The sequence below is a fragment of the Camponotus vicinus genome, unplaced genomic scaffold (assembly GCF_025532165.1).
Source record: "Camponotus vicinus isolate PSW18456_S1 unplaced genomic scaffold, iyCamVici1.0 SCAF_11, whole genome shotgun sequence".
Taxonomy (NCBI): Eukaryota; Metazoa; Arthropoda; class Insecta; order Hymenoptera; family Formicidae; genus Camponotus; species Camponotus vicinus.
Window position 1 is genome coordinate 18450927 of NW_028141947.1, and position 14086 is coordinate 18465012.

General features: G+C 32.7%; 4 protein-coding genes across 9 annotated transcripts; 2 read left to right on the plus strand and 2 right to left on the minus strand.

The window, feature by feature from the left end:
• Positions 1-77: 77 nt before the first annotated feature.
• Positions 78-4410, minus strand: Hay (ATP-dependent DNA helicase hay). Of its 6 annotated transcripts, none has more exons than XM_083081845.1 (16): positions 4232-4410; positions 3795-4000; positions 3574-3684; positions 3342-3491; positions 3064-3246; positions 2785-2973; positions 2590-2687; positions 2399-2505; positions 1995-2291; positions 1647-1915; positions 1392-1556; positions 1097-1283; positions 890-1038; positions 645-761; positions 349-503; positions 78-263 (listed from the first exon to the last, which is right to left on the minus strand). In XM_083081845.1, exons 1-15 carry the CDS (start codon positions 4263-4265, stop codon positions 375-377), a joined length of 2391 nt encoding a protein of 796 aa, XP_082937971.1. In that variant the 5' UTR covers positions 4266-4410; the 3' UTR covers positions 78-263; positions 349-374. The 6 variants fall into 6 exon arrangements, with proteins under 6 accessions (XP_082937971.1, XP_082937966.1, XP_082937969.1 ...); XM_083081840.1 differs by having other exon boundaries at positions 78-273; XM_083081843.1 differs by having other exon boundaries at positions 78-291.
• Positions 4394-6420, plus strand: LOC145961545 (E3 ubiquitin-protein ligase RNF113A-like). The gene is made up of 6 exons (XM_083081873.1): positions 4394-4540; positions 4689-4762; positions 4938-5135; positions 5237-5453; positions 5565-5757; positions 5849-6420. Exons 1-6 carry the CDS (start codon positions 4465-4467, stop codon positions 6027-6029), a joined length of 939 nt encoding a protein of 312 aa, XP_082937999.1. The 5' UTR covers positions 4394-4464; the 3' UTR covers positions 6030-6420.
• Dus2 (Dihydrouridine synthase 2) lies at positions 6392-9539 on the minus strand. The gene is made up of 5 exons (XM_083081862.1): positions 8313-9539; positions 7437-7950; positions 7110-7355; positions 6702-7046; positions 6392-6619 (listed from the first exon to the last, which is right to left on the minus strand). Exons 1-5 carry the CDS (start codon positions 8497-8499, stop codon positions 6508-6510), a joined length of 1404 nt encoding a protein of 467 aa, XP_082937988.1. The 5' UTR covers positions 8500-9539; the 3' UTR covers positions 6392-6507.
• LOC145961546 (uncharacterized) lies at positions 8990-13647 on the plus strand. The gene is made up of 2 exons (XM_083081874.1): positions 8990-9547; positions 10774-13647. The coding sequence occupies exons 1-2, from the start codon at positions 9379-9381 to the stop codon at positions 11223-11225; spliced, it is 621 nt and encodes a 206-aa protein (XP_082938000.1). The 5' UTR covers positions 8990-9378; the 3' UTR covers positions 11226-13647.
• Positions 13648-14086: the final 439 nt, after the last annotated feature.

Genomic DNA, 14086 nt, shown 5'->3' on the forward strand with positions numbered 1-14086 from the left:
ATGTTATATAATTTAGTGCAAACGTAAATTTGCTTTTAGATTATCGAGAGAAGAAGAGTCGACAAAAATTAATCGCATGTGATTATCGGATTCTATAATTTTTTTTTCTCTCATTATCGGTAAGACAATTCAAAGCGGAATAATTTTAAAACATTATACATGTGATAAAAGTACATCAGATTACAATATTTTATTTTTCGACAAACGAGTATTCTTAGAACTAGTTGTCGGGTTTCCTTCAATTTTCATTTTCACGTCATTGCCTTCTCAAACCTGAAATTGAACAAGATTCTATATTTTTTATAATAAATTTACAATATTATACATGTATAACATACATTTTTTTACCATTTTATGTTTCCAGTCTGTGCTCTTCATGTCCTAAATTTTTTAAAAAGAGGATGTTTATTTGCCGTTGATGAGCTAGGAGCTTTCTTGTACTCGTAATAGACGGCATCGTCCGCTCCCGACATTGATGTCATAGTGCCAGCTTTACGTACAATCTGAGAAAAAATTTTACTTTAATATACTTGCATACACATGTGTGAAATGTATTTTTTAACTATATACATGTTCCCAATTTAATATTTTAAAACTTTGATTATATATCAGATCTCTATTCTACATTTGTAAATCACACTCACCGGTCTTGGTCCTTCGTTGGGTATTCTTTCTTCATCCGCATCTGTGTCGCTAGCTGTCAAAACTTGTTGCAACAATTGACCTTGTTCTTCTCGGTTCCCATACATTAGATCCGGCTCCTATATCAATTCAAATTATATTTCATTAAACCTTTCTATAACAATGCAAATATTTTGTAAACAAATACATTATATACATGAACACACATAACTATAAAATTGTATCGTTTCATCGATTGTATCTTTACCTCATCCATGCCTGCGAGTTTTGTAATGACTTTGTAGGAGTAGCCTTGATTTACGAGAAACCGTTGACGCTTTCTCGAATAATTCATTTCCATCGTATCTTGCGATACGAGTGTATAAAAGAATGCGTTATACTCTTCTGCAATTGCTCCTACAATGAAATTTTTAATTGCAATAATTGGCAGTCGATAGACGAGCAAATTATATACCTTTTTTAGCTCTAAGAATACGTCCTAATCGTTGTGCTTCTTGTCTTCTAGATCCACCGTGGGATGAAATTTGAATCAAGACATTAGCTTCTGGTAAATCAAAAGAAGTATCTGCTACTTTACTCACAAATATCGTATTCACTTTTGTATTAAATTTAAAGTTTTGCAAGATGTGTATCCTCTCGCTCTAAAAGTATAAATGATATAAATAGTAAAAAAAAAAAAAGATTGCGCTTTCAAAGTATAATTTTATATATATCAAAAGTTATCTAGTTTACAACCTCTACTTACTTACCTGAATAGTAGGACCATAAATATACGGCTTATTCATTTTAACAGCATAATGTTTTAATGCAAACACATTGTCGGAAAAGACAATTGTTTTATCGCCACGTCTTTCGTGATATCGAATTAAATATTGGCAGCACCGAAATTTATTTGGATTCATCACATACAACAACTGAAATTATAAAGAGAAATACGACATGTATATGATACATTAAAGAATTATATAAAAGTTGTATAAAATATATAATAAATTTTTTCTAACCAGTTTTTTGCTCATCTTGCAACCAAGATATTCTCTGTAAAATTCTGGCGTCATGGGACACCAAACTTCTGCACACTGTACCCTTGCTATAAATCCTCTCTTTTGCAATTCTAACCAGTTTGCCTCGTATAATTTAGGGCCGATTAAAAAATTTAAATCAGCAATTTTGTCGTCTTCTCGCAAAAGCGTTGCCGTTAAACCCAACTTGCAGTGAGATTGAACAATTGTTAATACTCTACGGAACATTTTTGCAGGAATAGTGTGTACCTCTAAAAATAAATGCCACAATTATTAATGTAAGAACCAGTGTTATTCTTTATTTTAAATAATACGAATAATAAAATTTACCATCCAAAACCATAATACCCCATTCTTGTTCTTGAAGCCAACGCATCGTATTCTCGGCATCCCAAGAGCGTTTTTGAGTGTGCGTAATCATAGAATACGTGGTTATCAATATGCCACAACCCATAAATTTATCCTTTGCTTCACTGGTAAATCGACAAATCATTGAATCGTCAGCAGTGGACCACATTTTAAATTGTTGCTTCCATTGTTCTACAGATACACCAGAGTTACATAAAACTAGAGCACGTTTACGTACTGTACAGCAGGCTGTCACTCCAACTAAACTTTTACCAGCGCCTACATTTAACATACAAGATTTAAAATTGTTGTAAAAATGTTCCTTCAAATTTTGATTACATTATATTTAGTACGACTAGGCGAGTTTTAGTATGAAATACACTTACCACAGGGTAAGACTATTACTCCGGATCTAGCTCGTCCATTGCCAAACATTTTCCGCAAACTTTTTTCTTGGTAAGGTCTTAATACAGCTGATGGTTTCAAGTCGATACTGGAATATTATCTCGATGTATTATTTTTAATTTTTGATGTACATGAGAAGTGAGATGTACAACTTTTCGTCAATATTACTTACTTTATATCTGGATTTACACTATCATTACGAAAATCGTACTCTGCCAATAAAGGGTACTCAAGTTCAATGCAGCGTTTTTGTACAACTTCAATTTTTTCCTTTTATAATGACATATACAGTTTTGAATATTTTGCAATACAGTTTAAGAGGTAAATACTTTATAATATAAAATTGGATCGAAATAATGACACATACCTGATTTACTTCAAAACTAACTGTTTTTAATCCTTGATCCTCTTCTTCATCTTCGTCATCTTTATCAATTTTATCATAAAAAGCTGTTATGTCTTCTGGAATGGTAGTTGATTCCACCATCATTTGATCAGATTCCGCTTCTGAATTTGTCTTACTAGTGGCAGGAGTATTTAGTGCCTTTGATCCAAACTATATTCCAACATAAAGAAATATAACATACATCTTATTATCATACTAGAAATTATTCAATTAATTATTAGCACACTTATTTCTATAGACCTGAGGAACTTTTGATTTAGCTTGAACATTTGTGACAATATCATCAACATCTGTATCTTCCGTAGGCGTTATTCGTGTCCTCAATCGACATTCTTGAATAACTGGATCTTTTAATAATTTCTGCAGCGCTTCAGGAAATGGCGATTCGATAAAATATTTATTATGTTTTAAAACAAGTTTTACCTATAAAAATGTTTAATATTTTAATATTTCAATTATTAAGGTTATTTCTTAATGTCAAACAAAAGAAATTTATGTTTAAAGTTATCTTTACTCACTTTTCCATAGGATAATGTACATAGTTTTATAAACTCAATTATACCATCGGGAACACTAGTTTTACTTAATCTTTTTAAATATTCTATTATATCTTCTGTTTGCAGACCAACACTAACCGCAGCATAGAGCGAATACGCAGTCAGTTTGTACTGAAAAAGAGAAAAAATTGTATTATACGTATTGCTTCCTCTCTCTAATAATATTTAGTTTATCATTTTTTTTTACTCATACTTCGTGAATAAATTCTGGTCGGCATACAGGTTCAGATATCGCTATTAAGAAATCATGAGCATGTTTATACACGGGAGAAAAGGATTCCAAAAAGATGTGTCCATTTGGTGCCTATAAAAAAATGCCTAACTTTTAGAATGTCTTTTAATACTTTTTCATCTTTAAGTATTTCTTTGCAATGTAAATTCTTGCGCCAAATTTGAATAAAATTTTAGTCTTACCACCCATAATGGTCTAGATGCATTATCTGGCTTTAAAATCATTTGCAAGCGATAATCTTTGGCTCCAAACTCATCTTCGGTCGCGCACTCATCCTGCTTTTCCACATCAGTTTTTGCCGCGTCTGGCACACCATCTGCTTCATTACTGTCTATCGAATCGTCGTCGTTATATTTATCATACTCGTCTTTGCGCTTTTTCCATTTACCTTTATTTTAATAAATGTATTATTAGTAAATATATATATATATAAATGTAAAGTATAATTACTTTAATGTACATCAAATTTACATCAAATTTAATATTAATTTACATCAAATTTAATATTAATTTAGAAACATAATATAATAAAGATATAATAAAGAAAGAGTAAGTTGGAGGAAAATTCGATTTATAACAAATAAAAGATAACCTGTAGAAAAACATGGATTATACTTGCCATTATCTTTTTTAAATCGCTTTGGCGGACCCATTATTTAAAGATGTCTAATTGCTTCCTCTGCTACAATATATGCATCAATTATTCTCATGTCAGTATTGAAACGACACAGCATACATTAATCACTGAACCCCATGTTTCTTTACTACACCATGGATGTGAACTGCACTGAACTGCACTCCGCACTCTGAGCTGCACCTTTTTAGATAGAACGATACAAGTAGATACAGATAATGGTACCTGTATTTAATAAGCGTAAAATTCGTAGCAACGCTACGAGAAAGCGAAAAGATGCGAATAGTAGTGACGGTGAGTTATAATAAATAATCGATTTCAATGTAGACTAATTATAGATATCGCACGTCTAGTGGATTAAGTTTAGTTAAACGAAAGGATTTTAGGTTATGTCCAAGTAAACGGGTAGATAAATGTTTGGATTTGCATTTTTTTTATATAGATAGCAGCGAGGATGAAACTACGGTGATTAAAAAGGAGAGGAAACGAGACTATCATAATCCTATGATTCAAAGTGTAAGTATTTTTTATACAAAATGTCACGAAATTAATATATCATTTTTTTTTTCTCTTACTTAAATTATACTATTAAAATTATACTATTGTAGTTATTGAATTTTAGATAAATTTAGAATATGTGACGTTTTATAAGTCTGATCAGTTTAAGTCTCATCAGTTTTTGTTTTTCTAGACAAATGTAAAAAAACAGCAGGAAAAAGTCCATTACGACAATGATACTGATGATGATATAAGGGTTTCCTATAAAAGTAGTGGAAATGCTTTACCAGCTGGTCCGAGTGACCAAGGAGCAACAGCTATTCTTCAAACGGAAACAGAAAAAGACAAAGATGCACAAGCATTATTCGAAAAAGCTCAAAAAATAAATGAAGTATGTGGAATCATTTATTCGTTAAATATATTAATTAAATTTAAAATTGATCTTTTCTGGAAAGATAAAATTAATAATGTTGCTTTTATTTGAATTATTAGGAATTGGAAGGAAAAGAAGATGACAAAATTTACAGGGGCTTGAATAATTACGCACAATATTACAAAAAGAAAGATACAGCAGCTGGTAATGCATCCAGTGGCATGGTTCGTAAAGGACCAATTAGAGCACCTTCGAATCTTAGGGCAACTGTAAGATGGGATTACCAACCCGATATCTGTAAAGATTATAAGGAAACTGGATTTTGTGGCTTCGGAGGTATGTGTAATTATAGTTTACTTTAGTATTAAATAGATGTTATAGTTTATTTTAGTAGAGAGTTTTCTAAAATTGATATAGTAAAAATTTTCTTTTATTTTTTTTTTTTAGATAGTTGTAAGTTTCTTCACGATCGGTCGGATTATAAATTGGGATGGCAATTGGAAAGAGGGGCTGCTACCGGAGAATGTGATAATAGTGGAGATGAAGATGATAAAAAGTATGAGATTGACAGCGATGAAGACAACTTGCCATTTAAATGCTTCATTTGCAGAAACAGTTTTACGGATCCAGTAGTCACAAAGTATGTATTATTAACTTATTAATGCTCAATATTACTGTTATATTAATAACTTTAATATTTAAAAGGGTCTAATCTATTTACTTATTTTTAGATGTAAGCATTATTTTTGTGAAAAATGTGCTTTGCAACAATATAAGAAAAGTACACGATGTTATGTTTGTAATACTCAAACTAATGGCACTTTTAATCCTGCAAAAGAAATCATTGCACGAACTAAAATGGAGGAGAAAGAAAAAATAACCACAACAAGCGAAGCCTCTGATGACGATTAACAAAAATAAAATAATCTCTACTTCCAGACATACAATTTTAACAATTAATGTATAATATGAAGAGTGACAATTTTCAGAAATTGTAAGCATTAATATAAATTGTTTTGATATATGTTGTCAATGTATATAATATATTTATTATATTTTGTGGAGCATTTAATGGCAAGTAAACGATCCTTTGGATAGCTTTCCAATTTTTCTCTTACACTTATTCTTTAAATAACAAACATCTTTCAAAAATATGTTAAATTCGTTATGAATATTAGAAGCAATAATGAAGATATATATCCTAGGGATGTATGTGGAATACACTCTAAATAGGATTTAAATTTTCATTAAATAGATAATAAGACCATATGTAATATATTTTTAATAAAAAAGTTAAAATTTATTTACAGAAAGAATAATATTCACATATTTTTTTATATAATTGCATCAAAAATTTTTAAATGCATTCAACAGATAGAAAGTCTAGATATCATCGAGAAATAATGTTGCCACTAGCAGAAAGACTTTCTTCATTGATTACTCCCAAGAAATAGAGACATACCAAAGCAGCACCCTGTTCAGCCCATTTCTTATTTTTTTCCCTGAAAGGAGGAAGCGTACAATAAAGAAGTAGAAATAAAACAGAAAGAAATAAAAATCTTTTTTTTTTCAAATATAATTTACCAGAAGGAAGAACCATATTTCCTGCCGTCAATGGTAACTACAGAACAAAAAAGTTTATCTTCTTGCCGAGTATTATATATTGGCATTTTTTTACGATTTTCCTTGGTCCACTTGAGTAATCTAGTCTTTGGCAGTTCAGAGTCTGTTGTGTAACTATTCCTCAAGAAAGCACAACGCATCAAAGAAACATCATTCTCTTCATAAATTTTTCTTTTGTGGGAAACATTATTGTCCTTTGCGTCTTTGTCGAGCATTACTGGCATCACTTGAAATCGACCCAACAAGCCCTTATCTCGAAATTCCTTATTTTTGGATCGGCAATAATCACCCAATCCCCATACTTCACTAAAAAGAACTTTTTGAGCAAACATAGAAGGCAAAAAAAAAAGGAAAAGAAAAAATATTCACCATATTTGTTCTAGTGTTTGCGAATCGAGGAATTTTCTTCCTAGAGGAGATTCCTGAAGCTCCCGTAAAATATTCTGTACACAATATTTTGTATTGGAAGGTGAATTATCACAATCGACTGCATATTTTAAATATGATTTTATAACATTTTCCATTGATAGTAGACCTTCTTTACGAAATATCGAACAGTTCCACTCAGCTGCACGAGCAAGCATCACACTACTACAACCTGTTTCTTCTTTAAACCTATAGAAACAGATTAAAAAAGACTTGAGAAATGTGTACTTGATGGTTATTTGATAAACATGCTGAAATGACCTGAATTACCTAAATATATCGGAATGCTGTTGAATGTCTTTGGACCCACCATTCGCGATGACCGGTATCGAGAGTCTATCCGAAATCTGCTTGAGAACATGATTTCGATTGGGGTGTTGCGGTCTCTCCTCAATCGTGCGACCGTGTACGGTAATGGCTTCAATACCAGTAGAAGCTAGGGTGTCGCAAAGTTGGAGAGTCTCCTCCAGGCTGGATAAAACGCGTATTTTACACGTGATTGGTATTGTTACAGTTTCAATCATCTTTCGCAAAATATTTGTCGCTTTTCGTGGGTCACTAAGAAGGGAAGCGCCCATTCCTCCGAGTATTGAAAATTTCTTTGGACAACCCATGTTGACATCTATGCCAGCAACATCCTTCTCCACCATACGAGCGACTTCGGCCGCTCTTAATGGATCGGACGTACCAATTTGAAGAACCACATGCTCTCGTTCCCGAGGACAAGTACGAAACACTACTGTACTATCAGTCTTGTCGATGTAATCGATTGTGCCCAAAACATCTGCAAATCAAATGATAATGAATAAGTATAAAATCCTAAAGACGAATTAAATCAAGAGTCAATAAAAATCTGATGAAATAAAAATTTGTTTAAAATTAGAAAAAATAGAATATTAGTCCTTTAAAGGAATACCGCTTTATTCGATTCAACAAAATTCAAGTCAATTGAAACAGACAACTATGACATAAAAATTTAACTGTGATAATATTAATTATATTAATAATCACAATAGAAACGTGTCAAAGTTTGTGTATCGATGAATCAAATTCTTATGCTCAAATTTAATATAAAATCCTTTTGACATAATGTCAATACATGACAAAGTTTTGTATAGTTCTTGAACGAAAAAGAATGCATTTTACCATTCTCTCGACGAATCGAACGAAGCAATTTTCTATCGATCAATTCTTCGGTGTAAACTATGTCCGCACCATAATCTAGAGCGAGCAAACGCATCGGAAGTGTTCCGATACGCACCATGGGCGCCAAGATGAGTTTATTGTCGTAGTTGAGTCTCGTTCTTGTAACCGTAGACGACTCTTTTTCCATTTTATCGCAAACAATGCGTTATGACGATTCATGCAGACGTCAATTCAGACGGACCCACGTGGACTTACATACGTGGATTTACACATGTGTAGCGGACATTGATAAGCGAAATTTTATTTGTCACTTGGTCGTTTTAGATTCACTTTGTCATGTCGGGTAAAACTGCATGGAATGTTTTTGCATAATTATTTTGCGCATTTGTCACTTTATTAAAAACGTTCAAAACTTCAATAACTTCATTAACCTAATCCTCAGTATCTTGTTTCTTTTAGAGAGGTTAGAATTAAGCGTACGCTAGAGTGCATTCAAAAATTCTATCGTGAGATAAAGTAGCGTTTAACTGACCAATCGGACAAAAGGGGAGCAAAATTTCTGCGTCTCGATTGGTCGATCGATTGCTATTATACCTCACGAGTAAGATTTTCGAACGTAGTCTAAACCAAATGACAGCACACATACAGCTACGTATGTGTTGTGCGCGCATGTGTGTGGCAACCTTGAGTATTACTACCAACTTTATTCATTCGTCCGTTACCAATTTCATTCAATACCATATACGTATATGCGTTCAAGGATGATGGGCTGGAAGGTAAATTAACCAAGTTGGGTTAGGTCAACAATTGTGTAGTATATGTGGCGTTTTCGCGTCTTACAACTTTTCGAGACTCGTAATATTTCGCGACGTTATGACATCGGTTTGCCGTTTTACAATGACACTTTGCCTGGCACGCGTGTTTGCTTCCGTCCGCGAATAGACTGGAGAGAAAAAGAAAACTGTGACGACCCTTGAAAACAATCGACAAGGATTCGAATGGGAAATTCGGTCAATTACCTTGGACTAGGCGAGTTACTCGGAGAGATAGCGAGACGGTGATCAGCATGGTAAGCGCGAGCAGCGTCGTGGCGCATTTCGTGAAATTGCTGGTGACCGCGATATGCATGAGGCATCTCGCCGAGCCCTACCGGGCAAAGGCCTTGCCGACTACGTGGTCTCTGCGTGCCTTTCGAATTCTCTTCATGCATTCGATCTTGGGGATCTTCAGATTCGGTAAGGCGAATGTCTCGTATCTAAAAATAAACAATCCCTCTACCTGTTGCTTTGCTCCTTTTTTTTTATAGAAACAAGAATCTTACATCTATCAAAATGCGACAATGTATAAAGTTAATCTAAACTTTTTCTTCAATTTTATTTAATTTTATTTAATTTTATTTATTTGCTTTTGATTTCCTTTATATTTCTTTCTCTTTACTATTAACTTGGTTATACATTATTATATACGTGTAATATTATTCATTGTATTAGTATTATTATATTTTACTATTATTTTATACAATTTCAATTGTATCCCTTTTACATCTCATTTGTTTATACAATATTTCTTAGCAGTTTATATGCATGTGAGCATATATCATTTTTTTTTATAATCTGTTTTCTTTAATGGCTACCCTATTTGTTCAAAGCTTAATAACTTATAGGTATGGACCATCCAAGATTCCATGTCATAACTTTGCAGGGGGGTGGGCACAGGGTGGGTGTCGCAGCAAAGAGCGATTCACGATATGACACATGGCCACGTGGTATTTAATTTTTGTGTCTAATTCGAGAATGGAAGAGGAAGATTTTTCCATTTGTCAACAATAAGGATTTACGGTAATTGTACAAATTATTTGTTATCGTTGGAACAAGTGAGGAATTGTTGCAAAAAAAATGTATATTAATTATATCTTTGAGATTTCTACATATATATATAATTTATTTAATAGCATTAATCTTGGTCAAATTAATTGCATTTGCATCTACTTGGAGTTTTGTTATTTTGCAATTTTGTCCAAGTATACTTTTGCGCAACATTTATTTAATCCTTTCAGAAATACTCGACCTTGAGATTTTAAACGAAATATATGCAACATTAGAGCATTGTATGCACAATTGTCTACAAGCTACATGCACCTTTGTTGGAATGTTTTCGCACATACATATATTCTCACAGTAATGTAAGACTTTTCATATCCAATGCGAGAATTTTGACAAGCACCGTCTCTATTTTTTTCTTTTCTTACATGTTCCAACAAGTCGATAACGACCTAATAATTTATGGTATGGTCATGTGATCAAATTACATTTGTTTACATACACTGTTCTTTTGCAAACTATAGCACAGAGTTATAACATTGAATCTTGTATCCTTTCAATGCCTATTTAATGTGATTGTACATTATCTCTACATTTTTTTCTTATACATTTTCTTTATTATATAATTTCAACATTTTCAGGAGTTCCGTTTACTTCGTCATCGACACCTACGGCAAAGTGCTTTCGAAGCTTTTACGATTGGTTTTCCAGTGTCATTGAAATTGTTCCTTTGGCATTACTGACATCTGGTATATTGAGTGCATATCAGGTAGATGAAAAGATACGTATGCTGTTATTGTTTCTTGGTACGATACCGATATTTTTTCCATTAGCGATAAAACAGAAGGAAAGACAACTTAGGAAGCTCCGTTTTATAACTAATATCACTGTCGTATTACAAATATTACCGATAATGATACTTGGTTTGCAAAATGGCAATTACAACGTTATTAGTTTAGTTGCTTCCTATACTTTCGAACGTTTTTTTGTGGAAGAATTTTGTTATCGATATAGTATCCCATACACTGATTTGATGCAATATTGTATATGCTTTGTCGAGGTCTTCACAGTATCAACATTGCAGGAATTGTAAAAGGCTAATTTTGAATTGATTCTCTTTTATCTATTCAAAGCTATTGTCGTTTGATACTTAACAAGTGTTGTTTATTATATTTGATATGAAGATATATGTTTGATATGTCAATTTTCAGAAAGGCTTAAAGAAAAATCTGTGCTATAGTTATATGATATAATCTTTCTACAATTATTCTATAATATATTAGGGACTTGAATAAGTTCCCGCTGTTTTTTCGTGAAAATGAATGCTTTATTTTAAAAAATTAGTAAAGAACATGTCATTGAAAGTATTGTCCATCGCTAGCCACTACTTTCTCCCATCTTTCTGGCAGCATACGAATACCATGTCGAAAGAACGACTCATCTTTTGAGCTTATCCACGAATCGACCCATTTTTTGGCATCTTCATAAGAATGGAAGTGCTGCTCAGCCAGGCCATGAGTCATCGATCGGAACAAGTGGTAATCGGAAGGAGCAATGTCCGGTGAATATGGCGGGTGGGGTAGGACTTCCCATTTGAGCGTTTCCAAGTAGGTTTTGACTGGTTTTGCAACATGTGGCCGAGCGTTGTCATGCTGCAAAATTACTTTGTCGTGTCTTTCCTCGTATTGAGGCCGTTTTTCCTTCAACGCTCGGCTCAATCGCATCAATTGTAGTCGATAGCGATCTCCCGTGATGGTTTCGTTAGGTTTGAGGAGCTCATAATATACTACACCCAGCTGATCTCACCAAATACTGAGCATGAGCTTGGAACCATGGATATTCGGCTTTGCCGTCGATGTTGATGCATGGCCGGGCTTACCCCACGATTTTCTACGCTTCGGGTTATCGTAGTGTATCCACTTTTCATCGCCAGTCACGATACGATGCAAAAAACCTTTCCTTTTCTGCCGTTGGAGCAGCTGTTCACATGTGAAAAAACGCCGTTCGACGTCTCTCGGCTTCAATTCGTACGGCACCCAATTTCCTTGCTTTTGAATCATTCCTAATGCTTTTAAACGTTTGGCAACTGTTGTGTGATCAACTCCTAATGATTCTGCAAGTTTATTTTGCGTCTGACTTGGATCTTCATCGAGTAATGCTTCCAATTCTTCGTCTTCAAACTTTTTCGGTGCGCCAGAGCGTTCTTTATCTTCAACATCAAAATCATTATTTTTAAAGCGTCTAAACCAATCTCTGCATGTTGTTTCCGACAGAGCATGGTCGCCGTAAGTCTCCGCAAGAATTCTATGTGCTTCAGATGCAGATTTTTTTTGAAAAAAGTAATGCAGTAAAATTCCCCGCAAATACTCTTTTTTTGGCACGAAATTCGACATGTTTAACGCTATGAAAAAATATGTTATTTACACTTTGGCGGAATAACATATACTGTCATTTCGAGCCTAATGGTGGAGCTTCACGATGAAGTTGGCTGTAGTATTACCTGATGCAAAAAGGCTAAGATAACACCATCTGTCGGGAAACAGCGAGAACTTATTCAAGTCCCTAATAAATGACCCGATATGTAAAAATAGTATTATTTTGCTATCAATTTATAAATTTAAATCAAAGAGATGACACAAGTCAAAGTAAATATTTGTGAAATTTTCATACATTTTATGTATCACAAAAAATACTGCCGATTTTCAAAGTAAGATATATATATGTCAATTACAATTTCTATAATATACATAAAAATCATGTCATATTTTTTATTCTATTTATATCATAATATAGCCACAAAAATTTATAATCTTTTTTGAATAACTGTTTAATATATTCCCTAAAATCAAATTCTTCTAGGAAAAAGAATCGGCGTAAAGTTTTTTGACATGGTCAATATCTCATAACAAAATAATCCGAATCTACTGAATATTGTTTTAATGACGAGCTAAAGAGATGCGTATAAGTGCAATTTGTTGATTTAACTTGTATAATTAATTTTATTTATGTGAAATTTTTATGTATATAGAAAGAAAATATTTAATTGCCGGCCTATTTAACTACTAGATACACACGCGCGTGCCCACAAACACACACACACACACATATACATAAATGGCCAAAAGATGATCTTTTCATAAGTGATAGTAATTGATATAGAAATTTATATTCTGATTTTATAATTGAGTATATAAAATAATTTATTATCTGATTGATTTAATATTTAGGCGCAGCAAGAACACTTTTTTTATCTAATAATGTGTCGTTAGAAATTCTTAAGATATCTAATTCAATGACGGAGAATTGCGCCATCAAAGCACAAATTCTCTGACAAAGGAATGTTCCAATTTTAAGACTTGTGTATTACAATTTATCTACGGTTTACTAATGAAATATTTTACCTAATATTTTGATATATAATATAATGATAATCATTTTTTCCCGCGAGATTTTGCTACAAATTTATCAGAGAGATGTATCACCTCTTGTGAATATAAAATTTTTCTTATACAAACTTTACTGTGTAAAGTCATTTATTTATGTCATAAATAATAACACGTTCGAGTCCACATGTGCTAAGCGAACGTGACTATTATTATCTCTAATTTATTCCTACCTCTACCGAAATGTATTTCTTAAAATATTGATAAAAAAATTGTACATATTTTTCACAAATTGCATTTGCGAAACAAAGTGGAATATAGCGTAGAAATGATTTTAGAATCAAATCTCTCATGCGTTTTTTTTATTCTTAGTATCCGTTTCTTCACACACTTTGAAAATGATTTATATATTTCGGTAATCCTTCCCATTTCATTGGATATTTATGTACACATGTTATTGACACAACTAGGTTTTAACAGGCATTTATCTGAAAGTTTAACCTGCAAGATTTTCAAATGCCTATAATAAATAAATTTTATTTGATGTAAATATATAAAAATTTATATTATT

What these genes read in the sequence shown, in the direction of transcription:
- Hay (XM_083081845.1), bottom strand. Translation starts at nt 4,265, where the DNA reads ATGGGTCCGCCAAAGCGATTTAAAAAAGATAATG. An exon ending in GACCAGAATTTATTCACGAA is followed by an intron (nt 3,492 to 3,573) that starts GTATGAGTAAAA and finishes TCTCTTTTTCAG; the next exon opens with TACAAACTGACTGCGTATTC. An exon ending in AACTCGCAGGCATGGATGAG is followed by an intron (nt 762 to 889) that starts GTAAAGATACAA and finishes GAATTGATATAG; the next exon opens with GAGCCGGATCTAATGTATGG.
- LOC145961545 (XM_083081873.1), top strand. Translation starts at nt 4,465, where the DNA reads ATGGTACCTGTATTTAATAAGCGTAAAATTCGTAGCAACGCTACGAGA. An exon ending in AGATGCGAATAGTAGTGACG is followed by an intron (nt 4,541 to 4,688) that starts GTGAGTTATAAT and finishes TTTTTTATATAG; the next exon opens with ATAGCAGCGAGGATGAAACT. An exon ending in TGGATTTTGTGGCTTCGGAG is followed by an intron (nt 5,454 to 5,564) that starts GTATGTGTAATT and finishes TTTTTTTTTTAG; the next exon opens with ATAGTTGTAAGTTTCTTCAC.
- Dus2 (XM_083081862.1), bottom strand. Translation starts at nt 8,499, where the DNA reads ATGGAAAAAGAGTCGTCTACGGTTACAAGAACGAGACTCAACTACGAC. An exon ending in CAGCATTCCGATATATTTAG is followed by an intron (nt 7,356 to 7,436) that starts GTAATTCAGGTC and finishes CTGTTTCTATAG; the next exon opens with GTTTAAAGAAGAAACAGGTT. An exon ending in AAATATGGTTCTTCCTTCTG is followed by an intron (nt 6,620 to 6,701) that starts GTAAATTATATT and finishes TCCTCCTTTCAG; the next exon opens with GGAAAAAAATAAGAAATGGG.
- LOC145961546 (XM_083081874.1), top strand. Translation starts at nt 9,379, where the DNA reads ATGGTAAGCGCGAGCAGCGTCGTGGCGCATTTCGTGAAATTGCTGGTG. An exon ending in CTTGGGGATCTTCAGATTCG is followed by an intron (nt 9,548 to 10,773) that starts GTAAGGCGAATG and finishes CAACATTTTCAG; the next exon opens with GAGTTCCGTTTACTTCGTCA.